The 24,903-nt window shown below is 34.0% G+C and overlaps 1 protein-coding gene across 2 annotated transcripts in view; it reads right to left on the bottom strand.

Annotated features, from left to right (window-relative positions):
- Nucleotides 1-1,077: 1,077 nt before the first annotated feature.
- LOC123268250 overlaps nucleotides 1,078-24,903 on the bottom strand; it is a 38,910-nt gene continuing 15,084 nt past the window's right edge. The window contains exons 3-15 of one of the 2 annotated variants that reach the window (XM_044733178.1): nucleotides 17,989-18,088; nucleotides 11,679-12,003; nucleotides 11,263-11,452; nucleotides 10,970-11,191; nucleotides 10,509-10,658; nucleotides 10,023-10,374; nucleotides 6,404-6,783; nucleotides 6,064-6,319; nucleotides 5,402-5,632; nucleotides 5,108-5,288; nucleotides 4,835-5,023; nucleotides 3,891-4,035; nucleotides 1,078-3,710 (exon numbers count right to left, since the gene is read on the bottom strand). In XM_044733178.1, coding sequence (XP_044589113.1) covers nucleotides 2,259-3,710; nucleotides 3,891-4,035; nucleotides 4,835-5,023; nucleotides 5,108-5,288; nucleotides 5,402-5,632; nucleotides 6,064-6,319; nucleotides 6,404-6,783; nucleotides 10,023-10,374; nucleotides 10,509-10,658; nucleotides 10,970-11,191; nucleotides 11,263-11,452; nucleotides 11,679-12,003; nucleotides 17,989-18,049 — 4,134 coding nt within the window. In that variant the 5' untranslated portion in view covers nucleotides 18,050-18,088 and the 3' untranslated portion in view covers nucleotides 1,078-2,258. The remainder of the gene's footprint in view (nucleotides 3,711-3,890; nucleotides 4,036-4,834; nucleotides 5,024-5,107; nucleotides 5,289-5,401; nucleotides 5,633-6,063; nucleotides 6,320-6,403; nucleotides 6,784-10,022; nucleotides 10,375-10,508; nucleotides 10,659-10,969; nucleotides 11,192-11,262; nucleotides 11,453-11,678; nucleotides 12,004-17,988; nucleotides 18,089-24,903) is intronic. The other variant, XM_044733179.1, reaches the window with a different exon arrangement.

Raw genomic sequence — 24,903 nt, 5'->3', positions numbered from 1 at the left:
ATTGAGCAGTGTAACAACCCGGAAAAACCGCAAAAAGATGGCGCTGCTGTGCCGACGGTTTTTTTCAAATTTCATCTTCTTCTAAATATAATTTGAAATGCAATTTTCAATAAAAATTCTTACAAAAAAATCAATTTTTCAATTGCTAAATTTAAATTAAGTTTTAATAAATTTATTACGTCGATTAAAATTTTAAAATCTGTTAAAACTTTTATTTAAAGTCGATGTTCTCTACAAGACGGTCGCAACAAAACTGAGCAACTAAACTTCGTTGCTGCGTGGCGGAGTTGCGCAGTAACCCAATAAGTCGCGCGCATCTCCTAACGGTTTTTCGGCGCCATTTCGGTCCCACTTTTGCCTTTGTTATGCACCCAACAGCATCTACCCCGCTCTGTAACAATGAAGTTACTCCAAGTAAGCTCCAAGTAAACTTTAAAAGCTCAAGTAAAGCTCTGTTACGTCAAATATTCGTGTCGCGAGGTATTTAAATGATAACTTCGATGGAATATTTAAAAATATTCCGGAAAAAATTGAATGTTAATGTTGGTTCTAATGCTAATCATTGTTTAATGTATTTTTTTTTTATAATTAGTGTATTTGGAGAGAAGTGATGTGATGAAGTGTCTTGTCATTTGAGTTTGGAGTTGTTATTACGTGCTATTGTGTTTTTGTGGTAAGTTTATTATAAAGTTGGAGTTTAGTAAAAGTCAAGTGAAGTAATCAAGTAAATAGTGACGATTTTTGAGGATTACTAGAAGAATAATCCATTTTCTTCAATTATCCACTGAGATACTAATAATTCTCGAAAAAAATTATACAACTAAATATTGTTTTACTAACTCATAAATATTAATTTCAGGTCACCATCGGTCAAGTTAGAAACCCTGCTGGTACTTCTTGGTGTGGTGAGTGATTAAATCTTCATTACCAATAATCACTTTTCAATCAGTTCCAGCTGCGATGCAAGTTAGATAGATTTTTTTCTAGTTGTTCTGTTCTGAAATATTACAGCTATAGATAATTTCCAATAAAGCGCTTAAATTATTAACAAATAATTAAATTAAATAATGATTGAGCGACGATTTAATTTGTAATATAATTTATTAATTGCTAGATAATTATTTAATATCAGTCAATCACGTTGGAATTAATCACTAAAGGACGCGAAATATAAAAAAATAATTAATTAAATGATCATAATGCGCTCTCAAAGTAGAATGTCCAGATGAATAAGCTTTGCTTTCATCATTTACAATGAAATTTCATAATTTTTCTTTTATACAATAAACAATTGACTAGAAAAAAATACAGAGTTATAAATAAATACATTTATATGGTACAATAATGTTCTTTTCTTAATTATTATTATTTATAAATTGCGCTCTCTGAAATTTTTTAAATTATCAGTTTAATTATATGAAATCTAATCTATTACACGTGATTAATTTGGTCTTACATATTAAATAATAATGAATTTAATGTCAATGATTGATGAGCAGATAAACAAAATTAAAATTCTTTTATTAAGCGATAAATAAATTTGATTTTTTCTTTATATCTTATAGTTTAATCTCACGTTTACGAAAAAAGAGTTATCACGCCTCATTCTTTGCTATTTATTTATCTATTCAGTATTTTTTTAGATATTTTTCTAATTGTAAGTAAAGCCTCGAAATTTTAAATCGAAAAATACAGTCTTTTGATATTAAATATACGTTAATCATATTTATCCGTCGTTAATTAAAATAATTAGAGCATTTTATATTTTTTTTTTTTTTTTTCATTGATGGGATGTCAATCCCATTGATATGAAAATCCTGTAGTAAGACTATAATTAATTGGACTCATTGTTTAATCAGTCTAGACCCTAGACTACCGAAACGAATAAAAAAATTTTATACATTTATATTTATATTACACCAAGATTTGATAGTTGTACATTTAATTTAAAAATTCATTACTTCTACTCGGTGATTATCGAATGAGGCGTAGGGAATATGGAATACAAAATTTTTTTTTCCATCGGCGATTCATTAGCTTTGTTTAAAAGGGTTAATATTCAACCTTTAGACAAACTTTAAACATCATATCCTATCAATCATCATCACAAAATCCGGTAATTGTACTTTCAGTTAGATTTTAAAAATCCATCACTATCAATCACCATCTATCATTCACATTCTGTACAGAAAACCACTTTTTATTTTTATTTATTTATTTTAATTATCGAATAATAATAATAATAATAATAATAGTTATTATGCTGTTATTTTATTATCAATATATTCATCTTCATCGTCATCAGCAAATTTAAATTCATCTTCATCTTCTCCAATTAAATCATAAATAGAATCACGTGAAATTTCATCCCTAATATCCATCTCTACTCCGTAATCTGGACTCTGTATTTGACATTGTTTTTTTCCCACTAGTACAATATTATTAATATCATTATCAGTCTCTTTAGATTTATGAACTCGTGCTGGTGAATCGTTTCTAGTACGCGAAAACTCCTTCATCGGTATACTCTCGACATGCGTCAAAATTTTTTCCTTACTACTCTCCATAACTAAATTTAAATCCGCGACATCTTTATACCTTCTACTAGCGATTACCGGAGTCTTTGGCTTAGTTAAAATAAACTCGTCTCTTGATTCTTCATTCCTCCCAACATCGCGATAATCATTTAATTTATTCAATGATTTTTTATTATCCTTAACAATTAATGATTGATTAACCTCTAGCTTTTTCTTCCTCTGTTCTTTCGACAGCTCACCGCAGCTCCTCGTAGTCTCGGTAGACAATTGATTGTACTTGCATTGATTAGCGCTGCTCTCGATGTACTCTTGTAATCTGCTTCTAACAGACGCCGGTGTTCTTCTTTTATCATCATCACTACTTAATCTATTATTTCTAGGTATGCTCGCACTTCTAGATCGCTCTTGTTCCTCAATCAAACGATCGCGATTGGCTTTAGGTGTAAATTTACCTCCAGTTCCTCCAGTTCCTCCGGAATAGCTTAGACTATTCCCACTAGAGTCAACATGAGAGCCCGCGGCAACAGTATCTTTGGAAACGCGTTTATCTGTTTCGTTAACCAAACGATTGGGAATAATATCGATATGAGGTGTATCGTCGTGCGAATGTTTAGCAAGAGATTCCTCACTCACTCTGACTCGAGACTCTTCGAGAATCCGATGAATCGGTAGCATACCTTCGTGTAACCTCGCCCGGTATTCCATAATTATTTCGTCGTGAAGTCTACTCTCACCGGGATCGTATTTCTTCGCAAGAATTTCCGTATCTAGATCTTTTTGGTCTTGTCTGAGCATACGGGCCCTTTGATACTCGGCTGGGGTGAGAGCAGCTCCTTCAGTGTCCATAAAACGTGACTCCTTTTCTCGGCGATCTGGTATTTCTTCGTAATGATGATCCTCTTCAATGGCTTCGAGAATTTCTGTCTCACCGGGCGTCAATGGCGGTATCCACACCAGAAATGCTGGATCCATTCCCAAATAAGAACCAGGTGCTGCTCCAGCGTTTACGACATTGTAATCGTAGTAATCCAGCTCGAGATCTGTCTCTGGATTCGCTAAACTAAACTCTGATCCGGGTCCTTGGAGAAGACGTTCACGATTCCGACGGTCCTTAGTTTCTTTACCACATCGTAAAGTCGATATATTTGATGAGGTACTTGCTGGTGAAAAACCCTGAAATTTTTTCAGTTTATCGTTAATTTTAATAGTAATTGGAGCTTCGGAGATACAGCGGTATATAATTATGAAAAATAAAAGAACTAAGGAAACCCATCCGCGATATTATCACAACAAAATGTAATAAGTGTGTAATGTGGATAATTTAAAAGCGTATAATATTGAGGACGGGTGTACCTTGGCCTGGACTCTAGTTGGTTTTGGGTGTGAGACGCTTACGTTATTCACGCTGGTTGAACCACTTTCAGTGCTACAACGTCTACTGTCTTCTGAAATCGATGCCTCCTCGGACACGGGACTTATCGGGCCGACCGTCCGAAGCCTGAAAAAAATACCGTCTCCGATTACTCACAGACTTATCACTTGGACTTTTATGATTAGAAATTTAATTATAAGCTAGACAACAGGAACAAAAAGAAACTCCAGTGACCATTAATTAACTTAAATTATTTAGTTTAATTAAATTTTTTCTATCAAGCGGTGACCTAGAGGTTATTTTCGTGTTTAATCATAAAGAGTGTAGCTGACATCTAGGCATGTGGTGTAAGTGCCATGCACATTTGTCGTTTGTTTTATTTATACATAAACACTTAGATTGTTTTTTATTTTTTTATTTTTGTTTTAAACTTTTCGCTGTAGAATTTTTTAAGAGAAAATAATTTTTCTAACTTGTTGAAATTCTTTTAAAAAATTAAAAACAGCGTCAAGTTTTGTTTTTATGATTTATTTATTAATGTTGAGTGAACATAAAGATGGTTGGATTAAATGGCTTAAAAATAAAAATTTATGAATAAAATACTAGAGAGACTAAAAAATTTATAAATTTTTTTTTGTAACCGTGCAATTCCACATTACTTTATTTGAATTCCGCTTGGCAATACTGGAGAAGATTGTTATAACAGAGAGGAATGCACTAAAAACAGATATAAAAAGCATACGGCGTATATAATCTAATTTATAATTGAAATTATAAATTAATAAACACATAAACCGATTAAGAAAAATTAATTCAATTACTCTTAGCGCGAACTTTAATCACAAATTAAATAATCAACTTAGTATCAAATATTAATTTAAAAAGTAAAATATAAAAGTAAAACAGGCATCATGCCGTAACTTACTTAACTGGACGGGCGTACTTGACCTCGGGTTGCCCGGATATCGAAGTTAATGTGCTCGATGATGAAGACCGACGTGAAGGTGTACTTTTAACACTTGCGACTATGGTTTTTTGCGAGCCGTTAATATCTTCTTGTTCTTTAAGCTTCAAAGTCCCGGTCTCTGCATTAGCTTCCTCCTCACCTTCCATGCTGAATTTTAACAAATATTAAATTCATTAATAACTAAATGAAGAAGCTTTAACAATACAATCACGTAAAGAGGACTTTACTTACTCGGCCTGAGTTTCGGTACTTTCGTACCCATCCTCAAGATCACCAGACGTCTCTTCCAGTCTACCGTGCCCTGAGGGTCTTCTACGTGTTAATCTTACAAGAGATACTACTTCGGAGATAAGAGTAGCTGAAGATAATGCTCTTGCACGACGTGCTAGTCCTTGCATAGATCCACTGCACGCTGTTGAGGTTCAAAAAAAATTGTCAAGAAAACTGCCAAGTAAAAGTTGCGAAAAAAACAAAATTTTTGACGTGAATTGAGATGTGTTGACTTAAACGTTATGGTAAACTTACTTGAGTTGTCGGTCAAACTATCCAGATCCTCGGCAACCTGGTATTTTCTGTACTTTACGGCATATTGCAATGCTAAGAAGATGGAAACTAGAAACATGAGAAGCAGGAGTGATGCTGCTGCCAAGTGGGCGGGTGAGAACCATAGTGCCCATTTTCCCGCGGCTGCCATGACTTTTGGTCCAATGAGCACAGCCGTTGTATCCTCTGTTACGTTTTCTGGTTGAGATTTTGCTACAGAAGTTGTAAATATTCCATTATCGTATTAAGTATCACACCATTTTCATAAAGGATTTAAACTAAATAGGATTTAATATTGTTGTTATGTTTTAACAGTAATATCATAATACTCGGCGTCATTCATGCACCAAAATTATTTCATTATTCAAGTTTACAGAACCATACAAATTACTTTACACTTTCTATATAACAGTTTTGTTTCTAAAAGCACTAAATATATTATGCTGTAAAATATCAGGAGTAAATTTTCCCTCCCATTTTCAAATTAAATAAATTTTTATTTAGACATTTAATTTTACATGCCAAATTACTAACAAATACTTCAAAAAATTTATCTCAAGTTTTAGTTTGTAAATATTAATTATATTTAAAAAAAAAATTCAACTTAAAAAATAAAAAATAAAAATATTATTGTTCAAACTTACCGAATATTGAGACGTGGGCTAAAAACCCTCCGCTGCATGAAGCTCTCGCGACAGTTATTTCATCGCTAAAAAATTCCAACAGCAAGCTCTGGGCTGTTGACATAACAGTCCCCGACTCCGGTGTATTTTTGTCAATAGCGACATCTGCCAATAGCTCAGCACTCAAAGAATCCCCATCTCGTGCTCTGACATACTGACCAGAACACGGAAATTTAGTTTGATCAAAGTGAAGCTTGACAACCGATCCGGGCTCAGTCTGAAAATATTCATCATACATAAAAATATCCATTTTTTTCTCAATTAATACAGAAGTGAGGTAAATATTTAATATTTGAATTACTTGAATAAGCCAAAAGGATCGGCCGGGACAAGCCTGGGTGCTTGCAGCCAAAATTTTTCTGGTTATAGTTTCGTTACGTAAATTGACAACACAGCCGCAGCGGCACTTGGTGCCTACCTCAGCAGTAACCTCTGGTCTCTCAGCCGCGAGTCCTTGCCCGTGTTTACACTCCCACTCGGCAGCAGACCACGTGTTTTCAAGATCGAGCCCGCCAGCACCACCGCAAGCCTCGGACTCGACAGCTTTTCCTTGACAGAATTTAGCCCCGTAACGTGGCGGCGGTTTGTCGCAGAATCTGAAACGATTCCGGACACCTCCAACACACGTACTACTGCAAGGCCCCCAAGGGCTCCAGTCACCCCATCCTCCAGCGTCGCTGTCTGCAATATAAAAAAAAAAAAAAAAAAAAAAAAATTGTAAATCTTCTATTATATTATATAATAACTAGAAGCGATTTAAGCCGTAAAGTTTGATAATTAATGATTATTATCATCATTATTGTTAGTTTCTCTCTTATTATAACTCAAAGGCAAGGGAATAACCGAACATCCGGAGCTGGAACTCGATAGGGACTTTGCTTTCTAATGAGATTTACTCACAGAGTTGAGGGATAATCTCATGACGATTGAAACTCCGTGTTATTACCAGCGCATCCACACGAATCCTCCCCTTCGGCGAACCACTCGCACCGGTAATCTCCAATAATAAGCAGCCAGGCCAATAGTAACAGGTATAGAAATACATATATAACATATTAAAGCTCGGTGATGCACTACTCTTGGATATCAGTCTTAGCTTCTTTCGGTCTATCTATCGACGGGATGGATGTAGGTCGATGTTAAGAACGTAAAATGAGACTTTATATATACATTCGTCGATCCGTACGTCCTTTAGCTTGATGAACGTTGAAATGGACTCGCGGGATCGTTTTCCAGTGAATGAAACGTGCTTTATAAAAAGGATCTTAAAGCGTTAGTACATATTGCATAGAGCTTTCTCAAGCCACTGAGCCACAATACGAGATCTAGTTTCTTTTTTTTTCCACTTCTTATACTTAAAGTTACTTTTTTCGTCTGTTTTTTCTTTATCTCTATGTCTATTATGTACACTAAGTCTTTCGATTAATATATTATTACATATTTTTTTTATTGTGATTAAAAATTCACTACTGGAATTTATTGTCACAAATGAAAAAACCGATTTTAATATTTTTGCTGCAGTTTAACATGTAAATTTTTTATATAACATAAAAAATGAGCTTTTAGTAACTTTACGAGGAGTTTTAAAATACTTAGCATCGAGAGTAGCGCAGAATGTATTTCAGTAAAATGTTTTGCTGTACCTTCCAGCGGAATGATTATGGATGAAAAAAAAAATATCATGATGATGATAGGTAAATAAAAAAAATGAAATAAAATAAAAAATAGTTTATCTAGGATGTCATCTCGGTCGTTTAGGTGAGCGAAGGGAGTGAAATTTGCTCAACTCGTCGCTATACTCAGTTTATATGCAAATTGAAATAATTCCATTAGCGTTCGCCTGTGGGATTTTACGTAGTTATGCCAGTAAAACAGGACAAGTGATCGAACTGACGCGTAACTATTGACTACTAAACTTTTCTCGGTCAATTATCCTTCGCGTTTTATACCCATCAATACAAATTATTTATATTATAGGTGTATCAAGAACTTTTTTAACTAAAACAATATAAATAACAAATTGGTAATTAAATATTTAACGCTCTCGGCAATTAAAATTATTTCAAATGCCAAAATATTACAATTTAAACTTCCATAAGTACTTTTCCAGGAAATTAATTAACTTGTCTAACTGACCAAATCCGAGGCTGAAAGAGCAGCCGACAGAGCTTAAATACCTAGAAAGCGTCACCTCTAAATGGAGCAAAATAATAAAATCATTTTTGCTCTCTCTTTCTCAAGTTTAAACTTACAATCAGTCTACTCTTTGGATAATATGTAATATAAATGTACCTAGATATCACGCGCACATATTTAGTCGACATTTTCAGTCGTGAAAACGGATGTACAGCGATATATCGTTGTAAAATTTTATCGTTGAAATTCGACTCCCGCAAAACGAAATTTATAGAACTTTGAGTGGTTCTCTCACAGTTCTACGATCATCATTCCTCGCACATAAACTCACGATATATAGTCTGTGGTGTGGTTTACGTATGTATATATTAATGTATGTGGTAGACGCATACCTGATGAAATATTATTTCCATCTATACTCGGCTGTTCGGAACCTGTGGGTCTAAATTGTCAGAATAGATATATAATGCATTCACGATCATAAATGGTAACGCGTTATTACATCCGTGTGATATCAACGGTAATATTTTATTTATTTTCCGACATTATCATCGCCTCTCGGATCATTATTACAATAATTGCTCATTCTCATTATTTACCAATTATAATTACTGTAACAAAATAATTTTAATTTATTTACTACAATAATAATAAATTACTGTGTGGTGTATAATTAATTACACCGAGATAATGAAGACACACAGTATATAAATTCAGCGAGACCTTAGACCATTATTCAATGAAAAGTGTCAGATTTAATCGACAAGGAAAGTAATACCAAGGTCTTGGCTCTAATTGGGCTATAATTAAGTCTCTCATTAAGGGCTGAAGTCTATTATATTATACATGGACTTCCAGAACACCAAAATCAAGATGAAGTAGCTCAGAGTCCTCTGATAAATTTTAGGTCAACGATCTTGGCTCGAGATAAATGCGAAAAGTTCGATAGGCAATCGCTGTTGCATCGGAAGTTATTTTCACAATCTCACTCACTGCTCCAGTCTATATAGTAGTGTATATAGTCTGTAAGGCGCAACGGGATGTATATTAAACTTGGATTAACTCAATATTAAAGAACGTTCTGTGAAAAATAATAATAATAATAATAATAATAATGATAGTATTAGTACAATAGAGAGCCGAGTTGCGATTAAACTTTTAAACTAAATGACTAATAAAAAGTAAAAGCTGTATTATAATAAGAAATAACCTCGAGACAAAAATAATGAATTTTTTATAGAGTACTATTGTATCTTAATGACTAGGTTATTATTTCATAGCCTTTCTTTCTTGGTTTATGCTTAAATTTGTTTGTTTCTTTACTCTTTTGAAATTATTTATCCAAGTGACGTTAAGAAGTGACTTATGTATTATTATATATGTATTTATCTCTCACTTTACTTTCTTCTCGTATTTCGCGTTTAATGAAACCTACTGATGAGTAATAAAGATAGGGAAACTCTGATTACCAGTGTCAATTTTTTTCTGAGATAATTCAAATTAGATTTAGTAGGTTCTGAATTTTAAATCATTCTTTTTTTTTTTTTTAAGACAAGATTGATTTCCAAATATCAATTTGAAATCCCAAGATTGATTTCAATTTTACTCACAAAATTATTTTTTAATACGGCGATTAAATTTATATTACAGAGCAGATAAATCGATAAATTGTTAAAAAATTCTTTTATTTTTCTAAAAAGTATAAGTTTATATAAAAGCGAGGAAGAAAAAGATTCGCAATTAAAAAAGTCTGTAAAAAGAGTAGCAAACTGGAAGCAATTTACCTTGAATGGGAAACGTGGGAATGCAATCGACTCTAACTTCAGCCATTGCGCCGTTGATAGCTTGACTGACGTATACGAAGCAATACTCGACGAATTTTTCGGTAAATATTTCACAGTCAAAGGTGAGAGTATGTTTCCCAGGCGGTGCTTTTAATTCAGCAACGTAGTGCAAAGTTGAGGGTGGCGCGAGTGATGCCACGTCGGCTCTCAGACGCCCGTAAACGCGAACTCGATCGTCTTGTAGACGGCAGGACGGGTACTCGAAGAGGACCGACAGACCTCCAGAGTTTCCGTCACACGGGTAAACTGAGCGAGCGTGGACATTGAATACATACTGATTCGAAACTTCCACCTGTAAACAATTTAAATTGGATAAATGTCGACGTATTCCTGAATAAGACCAATATAAATAAAATATATTGGAATTTAAATTGTACTGAGAATTGGTAAAGTTTCAAATAAGATAAACAAAATTAACAAACAAACTTTAATGTATGCACTAGTAGTTGGTGCTGTTGAATTAACGTCAGACGGTTTCAGTCTCAAAGCGTAGTGTCCAGCGAGCCCGAAAAACTCGCACCGGAGCTTCAGGATTTTTTGCGATGGAAATCCTGCTATTTCTTCAGAGTAAAGCATCTGTTAAACAAATTCACAATCATTTATGTTTTATAATCATACTGTCTGTCTAAATTTATCTTATTTTTAATGTCTGCAGCTCAATTTTGTACACAAAAAGTTTCCTTTGAATTTCCTCTTAATTTCGGTCTGGTAATTTTCGTTGATCAGTTCGTTAAGTAAGCCGGATTAGAATATAAATATTTGATTAATTTACGTAATGTACTATTTTACATTAATCTGAATAATTTCCAGATAGTTGAATTTAACTTGAAATATTTGTTCAAGTTTTCATTGAGTAAAGCAATATTATAATTATAATTATATTATACCTGAATGTTGGTTTTATTTCGCGGATCGCATGACAGTACGCTAGCACCACAGTAGACAAGTTGAAGCGAATACGTGTCTTCGGGAATTCCTTTTGCGGGTGCACATGATATTCCTGTGTACTCTAGTGTCGCGAGAACTGGCTGATCTGGATAGGTATTAAAATGCTGGGGCTCTAGAGTTAGCGAGGGTGTTGGCCATCTCACGTCCAATGTTGTCCTCATCTTTAATAAAAAATTAAAATTTTCAATGATTTATAGAAAAATATAGAACAGGTGTGAATGAAAAAAAGTACCTGGACGCCATTGGTATCCATAAATTTGTCGCTAGCCGGAACTGATTTACGCTGTAATTGCAACGAGTATGCACCACCCCTTGAAAAAAACCCACACGGAATCGAAAGTGTAATATTAGCAACTGATGTAGAAATCTCGATCGGTACTTCGCCAATTAATTCTGATGAAAATCCGTCCAAGCGCATAACACTGCAGTAATTAAATAATTTGTTTAATTAATATTTTTAATTGAAAAATCAATTAACTGTACTAAACATGATTATTATCTTTCGATATATTTGTTTATGTTAAATGTTTACTTTATGTACAATAATACCGACATAATATCATCGCTAAATATTGTTATTGTAAATAATAACAGAGAAGTTTGAATAGAATATTAATTAAGTTTGTAATTATAATTAAATTGAATTACCGTAAAACAAAAGGATCATATTCGGGTTGCGGTTGCCAAGAATCATAATCATCATTATCGTCTTCCTCTTCTTGTTCCATAACAATATCAGCCTCCTCTGTAGTCGTTGTCGTAGTTATTTTCGTCCTTGTTCGCGCAGTTGTCTTCCCAACCGTTGAAATTTCCGGTATTTGAGTTGTGGTGCTCGTCGTGGTTTTCATGTGGTCCAAAGCTGATAAATTTATAATTAGGACTGCTAGATCTCCTGACAGGGCTGTGTGAGACGCCGCGACAACTAGTCGAGAAAAAAAGGTATCTTCCATCGCCAATATTGGTTCCATTGTGCCTGAAAATTTTAATTTATGTTTAAATTAAATTACTGTTTTTAAATTAAAAAATCAACAGCTGTGGTGTTCGATATAAAGGCAGTTTACCGCGTGAAAAAATTCCAATATACCTCGATAAATAGAGTTTATATTGGCGAGTATGAAAAAAGCAACTGGTGGGTGTGCTCGAAAACAAAACGATAAAATAAGCGGATTCCTGGTTGTACCATTGCATCATCAGCATGTTACTCCACGGGTGTATAAGAATTACCGGCAGCTTGCGAAACAAAATTACAAAGCTATCAATTTTGACCTCGATAGACCGGACAAAAATAAATGGAAAAAAATTCGCTATAAATTACAACTCGGTAATCTCCATTAAACTTGAATTTTCTCTCTGGGAGCTCTTGAGTTTGCTGGCTCTGTAGATAATCCGGAAAGGTAAGCAATCTTCAACGATTTCATTTAACCATCAAAGTACCCGCGCTTGCTTCACTATCCTTGCTTCACAGCCAGAAAACGTTTAATAAAAACAAAAATAGTTCAGTATATATAATGTTGAGTAATAAAAAAAAGCAAACGGAAGATAATTGCATGTTTGACCAATCGATGAACGTGTCACCCGGGCAAACGCGATAAATGTTCATTCCTGGATGCGTATATACAGGTATAGAGTGTCGAGGAGAATAGACGGGTGATGGGTGATGGTTGTATGATGGCGAGAGTAAGTGCGATTACGACATAAACTGAGTTCGAAGCAGCTCAACTGAAGCAAGGTAGTCAACGCACACCAAACACCTCGCTGTGTAGGTGTAGCAATATAAATGAGTAGTGTTCGCATGTAAAGGTCACTGGGAGCCAGCTATAGGCTGCCAAAGCACCACTATGCTATCTATCATGAGGATATGCCACTATGCCAGGCAAGTGCTACGTTGGGACACGGTAAGCTGAATCCTGAGGAGTACCAGAACAATGATCATTCAACGTAACATGACATGGCCCAAATGGTAATACTCCAATGTTGAGACATCACCAATACTCTCGGAATCCCAACAGGAATCCAATCTCTTTGCTCACCTCTAACGATTAATCAATTACTTAAACAATGCATCTACATATTAATATACCTTGATGTTTGCACAATATATAAACACTCTGGGATTGGAGGAATTTATTAATTGATATTGTTGATAAATATTTATTGAACATTGAAAAAAATCCTTCTATCAGCAGAGAGGTAAATTTATCAACATGTGTCCGTACAAATTGATTGACAATGACAATTTTGTAATTGCTTTGGGGAAAGAACCGAACTAGAAACAAAAACAGGCTTTACTTTGTCTGTTATGGTGATAGTGAAGAAACAAACAAACCGCAACGAACTAAAGTATCGATCGTATTTTCTGAGCAGCTTGATACAACGGTCAAGACGTTTACCCCCGGGGTATTGCTTTGAAAGATGCAGTAACTCTGGTACGGTATTTCTACTATCTGAGCTGGTATTCTCGTAAGCTCGTGGAGCTTCAATTGATCTAAGCTTTAAGAGTAAAATAAGAGAACATCTGAGGCTGTAGTGGTAGCGGTGGTGATGCTCTACTACACCATACAATAACTCTGAGTTTGAGAGCTTCTGAATCCACCTCTGTCTGTATGTATTCCTCATCTCTATCTTTATCATGTTATACCGAGGGCGAGGTGCAAATTGCTGGAGAAAATGTCTCAGGCTCCTCGGTAGTCTCCAGAGTAGTATAACACGCTCGTATATGTATGGACGAGTCTGCTACTGAAGAGAAAAGGTCTTTCGGACGAAACGAGGTGTCGTAAAATGTAACATTGGCTCGTAAATAAAACGAGACATGGGGGATCAAATAAAAATTCTTAATTTTGAAAAATTTTTTTTAATGAACATCTTTTTAAGCTTTGTCTATAAATAATGATAAAAATATTTTAAAAAATATCGTATCCATAACAGCGTTTTTTCATGCGTAAAAGTTGGAATATATTGAGTGATATGTCGGATTTGAAAATCAAGTTACGTGAGTAATCGATTCCATTGGGGGTTGAAAAAAAAAAAAAAAAAAAAAAAAAAACATTGAACGGAGCGAAGCATCAAATATGTGTGTGGGAAATTTATAATGAAATATAACGGATTGATGTGAGATGTTGCGTGACTCTGGTGTTTTTTCTCGGGATAATTTAATAAAAAGGAGAAAATTACGTATCTGATGGAACAAATAATATCTCTGGAGGGTTTACGAATAGAAATGTATACTCGAATTAATGAAATGAATTGTTTAAAAGGATACAGGATGATATGTTGATAATCTGTGGGCTTCTGTGGCAGTAAACAATACCGAGCTATAAGCCAAGAGGTGATATTAATCTCGCGGTCGAGCTTACACCAAAATCAATGAACCGGTAATCCTGCAAATAAGCTCGTTATCTCTCAACTCAGATCACTAGACCAGAGGACTCAAGAAGATATTGCGATCATCCGGGTAATGCATTCAATAATATCATCAGGCCTCTGTATCTGTATCTGATTTGTGTTTAACTAGCCATTACCCTTTGCGGTATTAAATAAATAGTATAGGTACAATCAATACAGCCGAGGAATGGAATTAAATAGAATCGAATGTCAGTTAGTAATCATCGACGGATCTTTAATGAATAAAACAAAAGTCAACATTGCGAAGGAAGCCATTTTTAATCCCGGTCTTAGCTTACTAATAACCGAAACCTTTAAAAGTCACGTCGCGTATAATGTAACACCAGAAAACAGAGTAGACACTTAAATCGAGAGTGAAGAAATCCACACCGTTGACTAACTAAAAGTTTTTAAAATAAATTCCAGCACCTCTGACATTTACACCCCTTCAATAAATCCAATTAGCGATTAAACTCCACTCGATAATTAATTTACAAATAACGAATTCCTTCAGCGTATCACCGTACTGACTAGTAATATCAGGTGCATGGCAATTAATAAATGACAATTGACAAACATCTAAAGTTAAAGCTGATAGAAGCATAGTTTGTGTATAATAATGCTCATTTGAATGCACTAGAGAGCTAGTTTAGTTCTCTCTCTCTCTCTCTGTTCGCATCCAACGGATATCTCATCAGTAGAATTAATTGTTGACTTGTGGGGATGTTAGTATATGTCTATGTCAGGTTGTCGGTCTCTTCCTCTTCCTCTTTCTCTGTCTCTACCTTTACCGATGAAAATAAAAGGCCACGCGAGAGTATTAAACGCACTTTAGTACAAGTGATGATATTGAACACCATAATATGTAATTTAAATGATGGATATGCATGTTTATTATGCATGAATAGTTAGAGGGATGAAGAGGAGTGTACTTGGTTGATATGAGTGACGCTTGAGACTCCTCCACCGAAGATACTGAACGTATGTATGACACATGCCACAACAAAATAATAATTGACAGTGTCGAACCATCAAATGTTATTTTATACACAAGACTTATAAGTTATAATATAATATTATGCAACTTGATTTTATTAAACTTCCTATTATGATAATGATGATGAGTTTATTATGCATTCATGATAAAATAGTTGAATTTTTTATCGCGTGACTGAGTATATGATATGCACGTACCCGACACGTGTGAACGTGACGCTCGACAACCTTTTATACATTTTATAAATATTGTATATTCGGATGCAAGTGCATATTTTTACTACGACAATTTTGAGTACGGTAGCTGGTGAATGGAAAAATATTTCAGATCTGGACGTCGAACAGATAGGCTAGGAATGGAAAGATATAAATAGAATAAGAAGAAGAAGAAAAGTATAGTAGGAAAGGTTTAAACCGAGACATCGATCATTCGGAGGTTGCCTCGGGGGATACAATTTTACGACAACACTCTTCCTTACGACATTCGTCTATTCGTCTCATCTCGGGTTCTACGCTAGTCACCACACATTTTCTCTTCTCATCTTGTCTGTACAGCTTGGCATCAGTCAGAATACTTTTTCACTCGATCAAGGATCCACTCGAGTACGAACTCCACCAGTTTCCGGTACCTGAACCTTTTCCTTTTGCTCAAGCCTCGGAAAACTTGTCCTCTTGAACTCTAGGCTGACTCGAAAATCTTTAGTTCGGTATTTACTTTCTTGCTACTACTTAAATTATTGCTAGGATCCAATAGATACTAAAGGTAATAGCTTTATTATCAAATAACTGCTATAGATTTTTTACTCTTAAATTTAAAGTTACATATTTTTGAGACTATCAAACATATAATATTTCTTCTTCTTTGAAATATATGGTACACATTTATAAATCACATACATTTCCGATAGAATTTTCGTCTGGCGGGAGATTACGCAGCGTACTAGAGAGGCGATGGGAAATTATTTTTTTTTTTTTTTCTTCATATCGCGATGGTAGAAATATATAGTGCTAAAACTAATCTTTTTTATCATTAAAAGCAAATATTACATTTTTTAGCACACCTATTTGCATAGAAATAAAATTAACATAAATATTTGAATTATGGAATTGAAATAAGAAATAAGTATTGTGTATTTTCAATTTTACCGATACCAATATTGTTTCTAACTCGATACCAGACGAAAAAAAAATCAATGCGAATCCGTAAACTCGAAAGAGCGAAACAAAAAAATAGTTTCAATGTATCTGAAGGGCGATAAAACAAATAAAAAAATGTTAACTGTGATTTTTAACGTCTACATTCCCGTATGTACTTTGCTCTACTTTTACAATACAGTTTGGCACTTAACGAAGAATTATTAAAAAAAACGCGAGAGTCGCTTTAAGCTTGCGGAATTCCCAAGAGTTGTATCTTTTAAGTACACTCTGAAAGTATAAAACACAATAGGCTGTTCTACTCAACCGCTTCTATTTTTTTCCTCTTATTTTGAGCGTTGAAGGATCATCTCAGCGCTCCCTTTTTTCTATCCATGCTCTCTTTACTTATTCTTATCATCTTCCATCACACAAGAGTAGTCAACTTTTAAGGCGGCTAAGCCCTCACTGAGGTCAACAATCAACCGCTTATTTATTCTCCCGGCTAGATAAATTCCAAATTCAAACCATATTTTTCACCCTTATCTACCAAATGTGTTATAAATTGCAACAAAGGAGGTCAAGTGTTATTGTAGAACGTTAAAACAGTAAGAAAGCGGAAGTCAATTCACACCTGCTGCTACTGCTCCTGAACTTAACTTCACAGCAATACTTTTCTCAAGCTTTCTCCAACAATTTTAACCTTTTTCATAAATACAATCCTATATCTGTATATATTTTCTTTTCATCTTATCCATAGTTCTAAAGAGATTTTACAACCAAAAGAGAAGAACGAACAGAAGTTACTCGCGTTCCTTAAAGTCGTTAAAACTTTTTGCTTTGTTTCCTTTGTTGCGTGCATTCCCACTGCTCGACACTGTATTTATACATATATAACAATATAAACATTAAAAAATAAAGTTTGAAACTCAACTAGTGAAGTCACTCGGTGAAAGGGGGTGAGGACTTGGTAATTCGCTTATTTCTGATTACCGAGAAAATTTTTATTCTTTTCTGACAAACTAAATTCACCGAGTAAATTTGTGTACAAACATCACAGGCTAACGATTATGAGCTTTATTAAATTTCGTTCGTTGTCAAAAGTATACAATTGTATATAAATCCGCTCCAGTTAAGAATGATTTTTATTAATACATTTATTATTTCTGTTACAAACATGAAATTTTAATGTAACACAGTGAAATACGGGATCCAGTAAAATTAAAGTGAGGAAAGAATTTACTCAATTGTCGTGGAGATAGCGTATAATTTTTCTTGTGTCATGATATTAGATTTTCATCTAGTCTAGAGACTAAAGACTATTTTTACTATCCATAAAAGTGTAAACGTGCTTCTTGCAAATTACACCTATTTTTCATTTAATCCGTGAGTTTATAATAATAAAAAAGATGGAGAAGAATTTTGTAATAAACAAGTAGAGTCTTACCACATTTGAGAAAAATGAAAATTAGAATCCGTAACGGCGACCATTTGGACGGCCGCTTCATGTCCACTTACTCATCGGTAACTAGCTCCAGAAAGAGCACCTGTAATTAAAAAAAAAAAAAAAAAAAAAAAAAAAACAATTATATAAATAAACGAATGAATAAATAATTAACCAATTATTAGTTATAGAATAAATTACAGTGAAATAATCGTTCAATCAATCAAAATCAATTCACAGTAGCTGGATTATTGACGACTGGAATTGGTCTTGCATAGCTAATCAGAGTATCGAAAACCGGCGGTATACCGCAAGCAAATTAACTATTACTGAATATACACGTAGATTTACACATAGATAGATGTATCTGTAGATACAGATGTCTATATGTGTGTATATTCTATCCTCATAACATTCTATTGATACATTGACTGTGTACTCTCGAGTTAGAGCTAAAGCTGGAGAATCGCGTCAATAATTACCAGCAAGAACGTATGTGTGATTATGTTCGTTCATATTGTTTTGGGATGCAATTTATTTCGAAAGAAATACAACACGTGCAATTTATGCAATTTATTGGAGCGTTTGTTTGCTGTGCAAAGAAAGGAGTAACGTGTCGATAAAACACGCTGGACATTGTTCGCTACTAAATTACACAGTGTATAAGCGCATCAGTCTCTCTTGTCTGCTTGTCATTATTGTCAACTTTGCTGCTACGTTCAGTTATTATGTACTATTACTATTACTGCTACTGTTACTATTCTCTGCAGTCCACACAAGCGATTAAAGTTGTCTCTTTATAAAGTATCTTGTCCAGAAAACTCTTTGAGGATTAAGTCTGCTTGAATGCCGCTCTAGCCCCATTCTAATCTTCCGGAAAGAAAGAAATCGCCTGATAAAAAAACACCCCAAGAATTTAAAAAAGTTAAATTGAGAAAATGACTAAAGTAACCAAGATCAACAGATTGTCATTTTGTTCTTATTTTTTGTGCTCTACTTTTAATGTTTCTTTCAACTAAATTCCTTCTTTGATTTTTCGTTTGAACGATTTTATTGTTTGTAAAGTTAAATTCACACTCAATATAACTTTAATATAAATTATTCTACAAACCATAATATTTTGGTCAGAAACTCTTGAAATAACTGAATATTTTTCATTTGATAATATCATTGTGACATAAATCTTCTACCTAGCCGTTTCTATGATTCAAAAAGTGAAATATAAAACCTCTATAACCCGGGTTATTCATGTAAGATGTAACAACGTAATTGCTTTGCCAATATTAACTGGTAAATGGATATTTTATTACATTTGAGCGAAGCTTGTACTAAAATTTAATATGGTATAAATAAAAATGAAAAAAAAACGTCCATACCACATAAAGGTTCACTGTACGTCAATAAAATTTACACACAACAACATATTTGTTACAGTAGAAGTGGAGGAAATCGATAACCGAAGAACATATCATCTAGTCCGTGCGGTTCCTTATATGCCTTTGTACAGTTACTCCGTATATGCATTATTGAATTGCGTTTTCCAACGATTAAAGTGCAAGTCAATATATCGGCTACTGATAGTACCCTGGCTGCTCTGGGCACTAAATTTCTTTGATAATTAATTCACTCAATAATATAATAACTCAATAACGAAACACACTAGCCTAGTTCTTTAATTCTATCGGAATTTAATTAATAACTATTGAAAATTTATTAATAGTAGTGCTCGAAAGGTCGATGATAAATTTAAAGTTGAGCAGCGCAGTTTAATTTCTAGATTAAGGTGTCTAGACCCTAGAGACTAGTCAAAGTTTGATGAACATTTCCTTTAGTTTTCTCTGTTTGATTTTACTTCTCTCTTCATGCAGAAGTGATTAAACTGTACGGATGAGTTTATATATCCATCTCTTGATAATAATGTTAATTATTATACTTGTAATTATAATTTATAATAACAATAATAAAGAAAAAAAGAATAAAAAAGCAATTTAAATAACGAAAAAGCAAAAAGATAAGAAAATAATTCGTCGAAAGTAATTTTGCTCGCTGGCTGTAAAGACTATCTGCGTGACTTGTGGAAGCCAGAGATCGTTTCAAAAGGTAGTTATACTACTTGAAACCAGTGACTCTCATTTTCCATCCTTATTTTTAAATCAATATCCAGAATAAATATACTTTTATTTAAATAAAATCAGATCCTTTTAATAAAATAAATAAATCCGTGTGATTAACTGTATTTCAAATTCAATAATTATTTATTGCGGTCGAATTATGTGGGTTTCATGTCGGAATTAAAGATGAGAGTACCAGTCGGACGTGGAGAACACGTAAGGCCGAAATAGAGGCGGAAGAATACCCGTAAATTTCCACCCTCTGACGGGTTTTGCCTCTTACGAAAAAAATTCCCGTTTCCTTTTCTTTTTATTATTTATTTGTATTTCATTTTTTTTTTTTTTTTTTTTTTTATTTGTCTCTCCGTGTTCGCAAAAGCTCTCAAAGTGTGTGGAGCAGAAACAAGATAGTCTTGCGGTAAGTTTCACCAGATATTTATATTTTTGAGAGAATTTCTGTTGGGAGTCATATTTCTGGGCATAAAAATTAAAAATTAAATATTTGAGTTCGACTTTTTGAGACTTGGTCGTGAAGGAGAGAATAACTTTAACTGTAAGACCAACTTGTAATAGTTTGAGCCAAGTTTCTCAGTAGCCAAAGTCAAGTATCGATATCGTAACAAAGTTAGTTATATTAATTCTTCATCCTTTTGGCGCGGTTTTGATCGAGTGAGTATTATACCAGAAAGTTTACGATTGAGACTACCGAGCTCAGTTCTATCGCCGGGTTCTCAACCCCCCAACAAAAGTTTGTCCATGCTGCGACATTATACGTATAGGTATATAGCTATAGATACGTATGACCAACCGAGTTATTCTCACATCCATGAGCAATTTATAAATGTGATGGTGGATGGTGAAAACAAAACGTCCGCGAGTTGAGTGTAGGCTTGAGTTGAGCTACTGTTTTAATCCTATCCCCTACTGAATATGAGTGTGAGCGTGAGTGTGGGACATATACCTGATGCTGATGGGTCCATTTGTCAGCTAGATTCAAGTCCCTTTCATCCCTTAATCCAGTTGAGAATACAATTATCGATAACTCAGTCTGCGATCTACCAGCACCAGCCCAGACCGAAATTCTTTTTGTACCACCATATAAAAGCCTCGACCCAATTTTTCCATTTTTCCTTTTCGTTCGAACAACAGCAAAAAATTAATTATATTTTCTGTTCCGATCTCTTCTTCAAACACAATTATATTTCCCAGAGATATTCATATAATATTGCTGACGGATTCATCGTATAAAGTTTAAAAATATTTTAGTATTCGATTCAACAACAGACGAGACAGTGAAATGCAAATGGAAGCAAAAACAAAAGATCTGAGTTTCCAAGTCAACGTCTTGCGTTTAATAATAGACGAAGCAAGGATTCGGATGTCTGATGGTTGTTGTGTTGGTTAGCTTCACTGGGGACTGAACTACCTCCAAACATGCCCTAGGAATAGAGTAGAGGTGTACAGAATATAGAACAGAGAAGAACTATACGCCTGAGGGAACACGCGTCTCGGTAGCACGCGTCTTTATTAACTCGAGACACCCCAAAAACCATTTACTATACTTTACTTGGGTATATACCATCCAACTTAATCGTACCACCTCGAGGAGGAGTTGTTGGAGTATATTCACCAAACCTTTCTTAATCCACTAATTTCAAAGTCAAGTTATTGGTCTAGTCCATTCACTATACAATTTTGCCCGGAATTACAACCCGGTAATTGCTGACGTGGGTGTGGTTTTAGTTATTTATTTTTTTCATCCCATTCGAAATGTTATTATTGTGGCTTTAATTATATATTTGCTGATGACTGTGTTCTGATTTATTTTTTGACTTACCGAGGATTTAAATTTATTTGCTATCGAAAAATGGAACAAAGAGCAGGTCATGGTTTTTATATTTTCGATAGGATATATTTTATCGGTAGAGATTCATATAAACAACGGTGGATATACAATCAACGAGAAAAATCTCGCGTGTTTCACGCGATCTAGTGAAAACGACATAGAGCCATCAGATTAGTCACCCGTCAGGCTTTTTAGCAATGTTTAAGTTACATTTTTACTTTTTACTTAAAATTTTTTTATTTTATTTCATTTCGCATCGCTTCATTATTTTTTTTATCAGCTTAGCTTGGAGAAATAAAAAAAATAATCTCGAGCAATATTTCATTTGTTGTGACAAATAAACTTGAGAAGAACGTACTTCGGTTTTCCATATTTTCAATGGGAACAATGAAGACTGCTCACAGCAACAAAAGCGTCGCAATGCTCCTGATACTCAATGTAGCGGAAATTTATTTGCAAACTCAAGAGCTACAGCGGCACCAGGAAAATCGTAAATAAAAATGTCCTTTTATAATGAAAAATTATTCTTCAGTTGTTCGTTGACATTTGGGGCCGCTGACCTCAATAACTTGTATAGATTAGTTAGTTATAGAATTAATAATTGTCCAGAATCTGATTTATGTAATAACATACATTTAATTGAATCAACGTCGAGAAATTGTCAATAAAAAAAATCTCAGCAAAAGTTTCTTTAAAAACTCAACAAATATTAGTTTCCATTTCTGCATTAAAAAGATCGAGTCATCATTATTATACGAGATTGCTTTCTGTTTTACACGATCCTGATTTTTCCTGTCAATTTTAATGAGAAGCGAATCAAATTATCGAGTTTTCTGGTCTAGATATTTTTTATACCTATCTTCTATTCAAAGTAACTCGAGTTACTCTGACTGAGTATTAATTTAAAAATTGACAGCACCGTAGTTTAAAAAATGAAAAAAAGAGAGATAAATTTTGATATAGTTTAGATCATATTTTCTATCGATTTTATCCATTTTATTTCATACAAAGTTTCAACTGATTTCAGCTTACTCAATACTTAACTTAAATGTTTTATCATAATTTTGAAATGAATAATTTATCCTACTTACTAAACTACGGAAGTTTTTTTTTCATAAAAGCACCAAGTGTTTTTAATCATTCCAAGCTAATGATTAAAAAAATATAAATCCAAGTTTGTAAGTCCGAAAAATGAAGAATCAGTCTCATTAAATATTTCTTATTAATCCCGATATTATATCAGAGTAGATAAAGACATGATAAGTTGATAAATATACGGGTTAAAATGAGGAAAAAAAGGGAATAGAAGATGAGGAAGGTGTATCGAATGCATGGTTCGTCAAGCACTACACACGATCGCGTAGCACGGCGTAAAATTGACCCCCGTTAACCTTTCCGAAGGCTGAAGACACATAGTAATAGCCGTATAGCTCCCAGAGTTGTATAAGTGTATCTCTTGGTAAGTATACCAGAGAGACAGAAAGTACATGGGGAAAGCTAAAGCTAAAGCTCGAGCCCGAAGCTCTTACACTACTCAGTGCACTTGCACACTACTCGTCACTCCGGGTGATGTACCACTACTTTTGCCACCTCCGTCACCCCCTATAGAACCATCTACCTTATATAGATAGATAAAGTGTCTGTCCGAATGGCTGAGAGCTTTCAACCTCGCTGGAACAAGTTTCCGCCCTTTCGCCAACTTTGTTCGCCATTGCTACTCCGCAATTAAACGCCTTTATTCGTTAAAACTGTATCTTACTTTTCTCACCACCAGAGAAACTGAATAAAGATCTAGCTGTATGTATTTCACCCGGAGATTTAAATCAAGATCTCTTTAATATAACACTTCCGTTTATACCTTTCACTCAAAAAGTTTGTTATTAATTAAATTCAACATCATATCCCTCTATCTCTCTCCTCTTCTTCTTTTTTTTTCGACCGCAACTTCATCTTGATTTTATGAATCAGCGCTTTTATTCAAATGCTTGATAACATTTTGCCAGACAGAATTAGTTTTAGCAAAAAGACTGCATAAAGTTGTTAGAAATGAATTTTTTTTTGTTTTTTCACCGGTGAATGCGATCTATTTAGAATCGAGTGAGAAACTTGGTGACATTTGGTGTATGAGTAGCACGTTTCTAGAGCTGTAGGATTAATTAAATCCGTGATTACCATAACAACCAGAATATAGCGACAAGTCATCACCAAAACAGGAATGATAATTTATGTGGAAATAATTTCGTTTGTAAGTTTATCAGTTGAGTATGCATAAAATACTGTAAATTATATTCCATTTAATTGTGTAACGCAAGATTGAAACGACGCTGAAAGTAATGAACGTCATTTAGTAATTTGAGAGGAAAAATTACTATTTAAGTTGTCATTAATTCGGAATAGGAGGTCCAAGTGGCTTATCCTCGTAGATTTTCCAGGGCTGCAGTTACGTCGGTGCAGACGTCATATATTCAACGTTGGATTCGAGCCAAAAACGAATGTGTGACTGCAAGTGATCTCTTTTTGTCTTTGCGATTTTTGAATTAATTTTTTAGAAGCTCTAAATCACGAGATCTCTTATCGTTGATGACCTTTTTTTTTTAAGTTTAGTAGGAAAATTGTTTTCACTTTGGCATAATTTTTATGACTTTATTACAAACTCGGCAGTAATTACATATAAAATGAAAAACAGAACTCTGAAGATGCGTTAATTTCTCTTTCGCAAAGCGAGTCTCGCGGGAGAAAATATCATTAACCCAAATGTTTGTTCATATATATCTATATATCTTTTGATAAATGAAAATAATTTTCTTGTATACATACTGTGCAGTGAGTACCAACATTAGGCAAAATTATGCCGAAAATGTATATAGCTAGACATTTAATCTTTTTTGTACAACAAAAAGTCTATTACATGCTCATGCGATTATCATAATTAGAAATCGTTGAACAAATGTCTCGCAAATG

This window comes from Cotesia glomerata, linkage group LG7 (genome assembly GCF_020080835.1).
Source record: "Cotesia glomerata isolate CgM1 linkage group LG7, MPM_Cglom_v2.3, whole genome shotgun sequence".
NCBI lineage: Eukaryota > Metazoa > Arthropoda > Insecta > Hymenoptera > Braconidae > Cotesia > Cotesia glomerata.
Note: the sequence above shows the minus strand (reverse complement) of the source record. Positions and strands in the feature narration are given on the sequence as shown.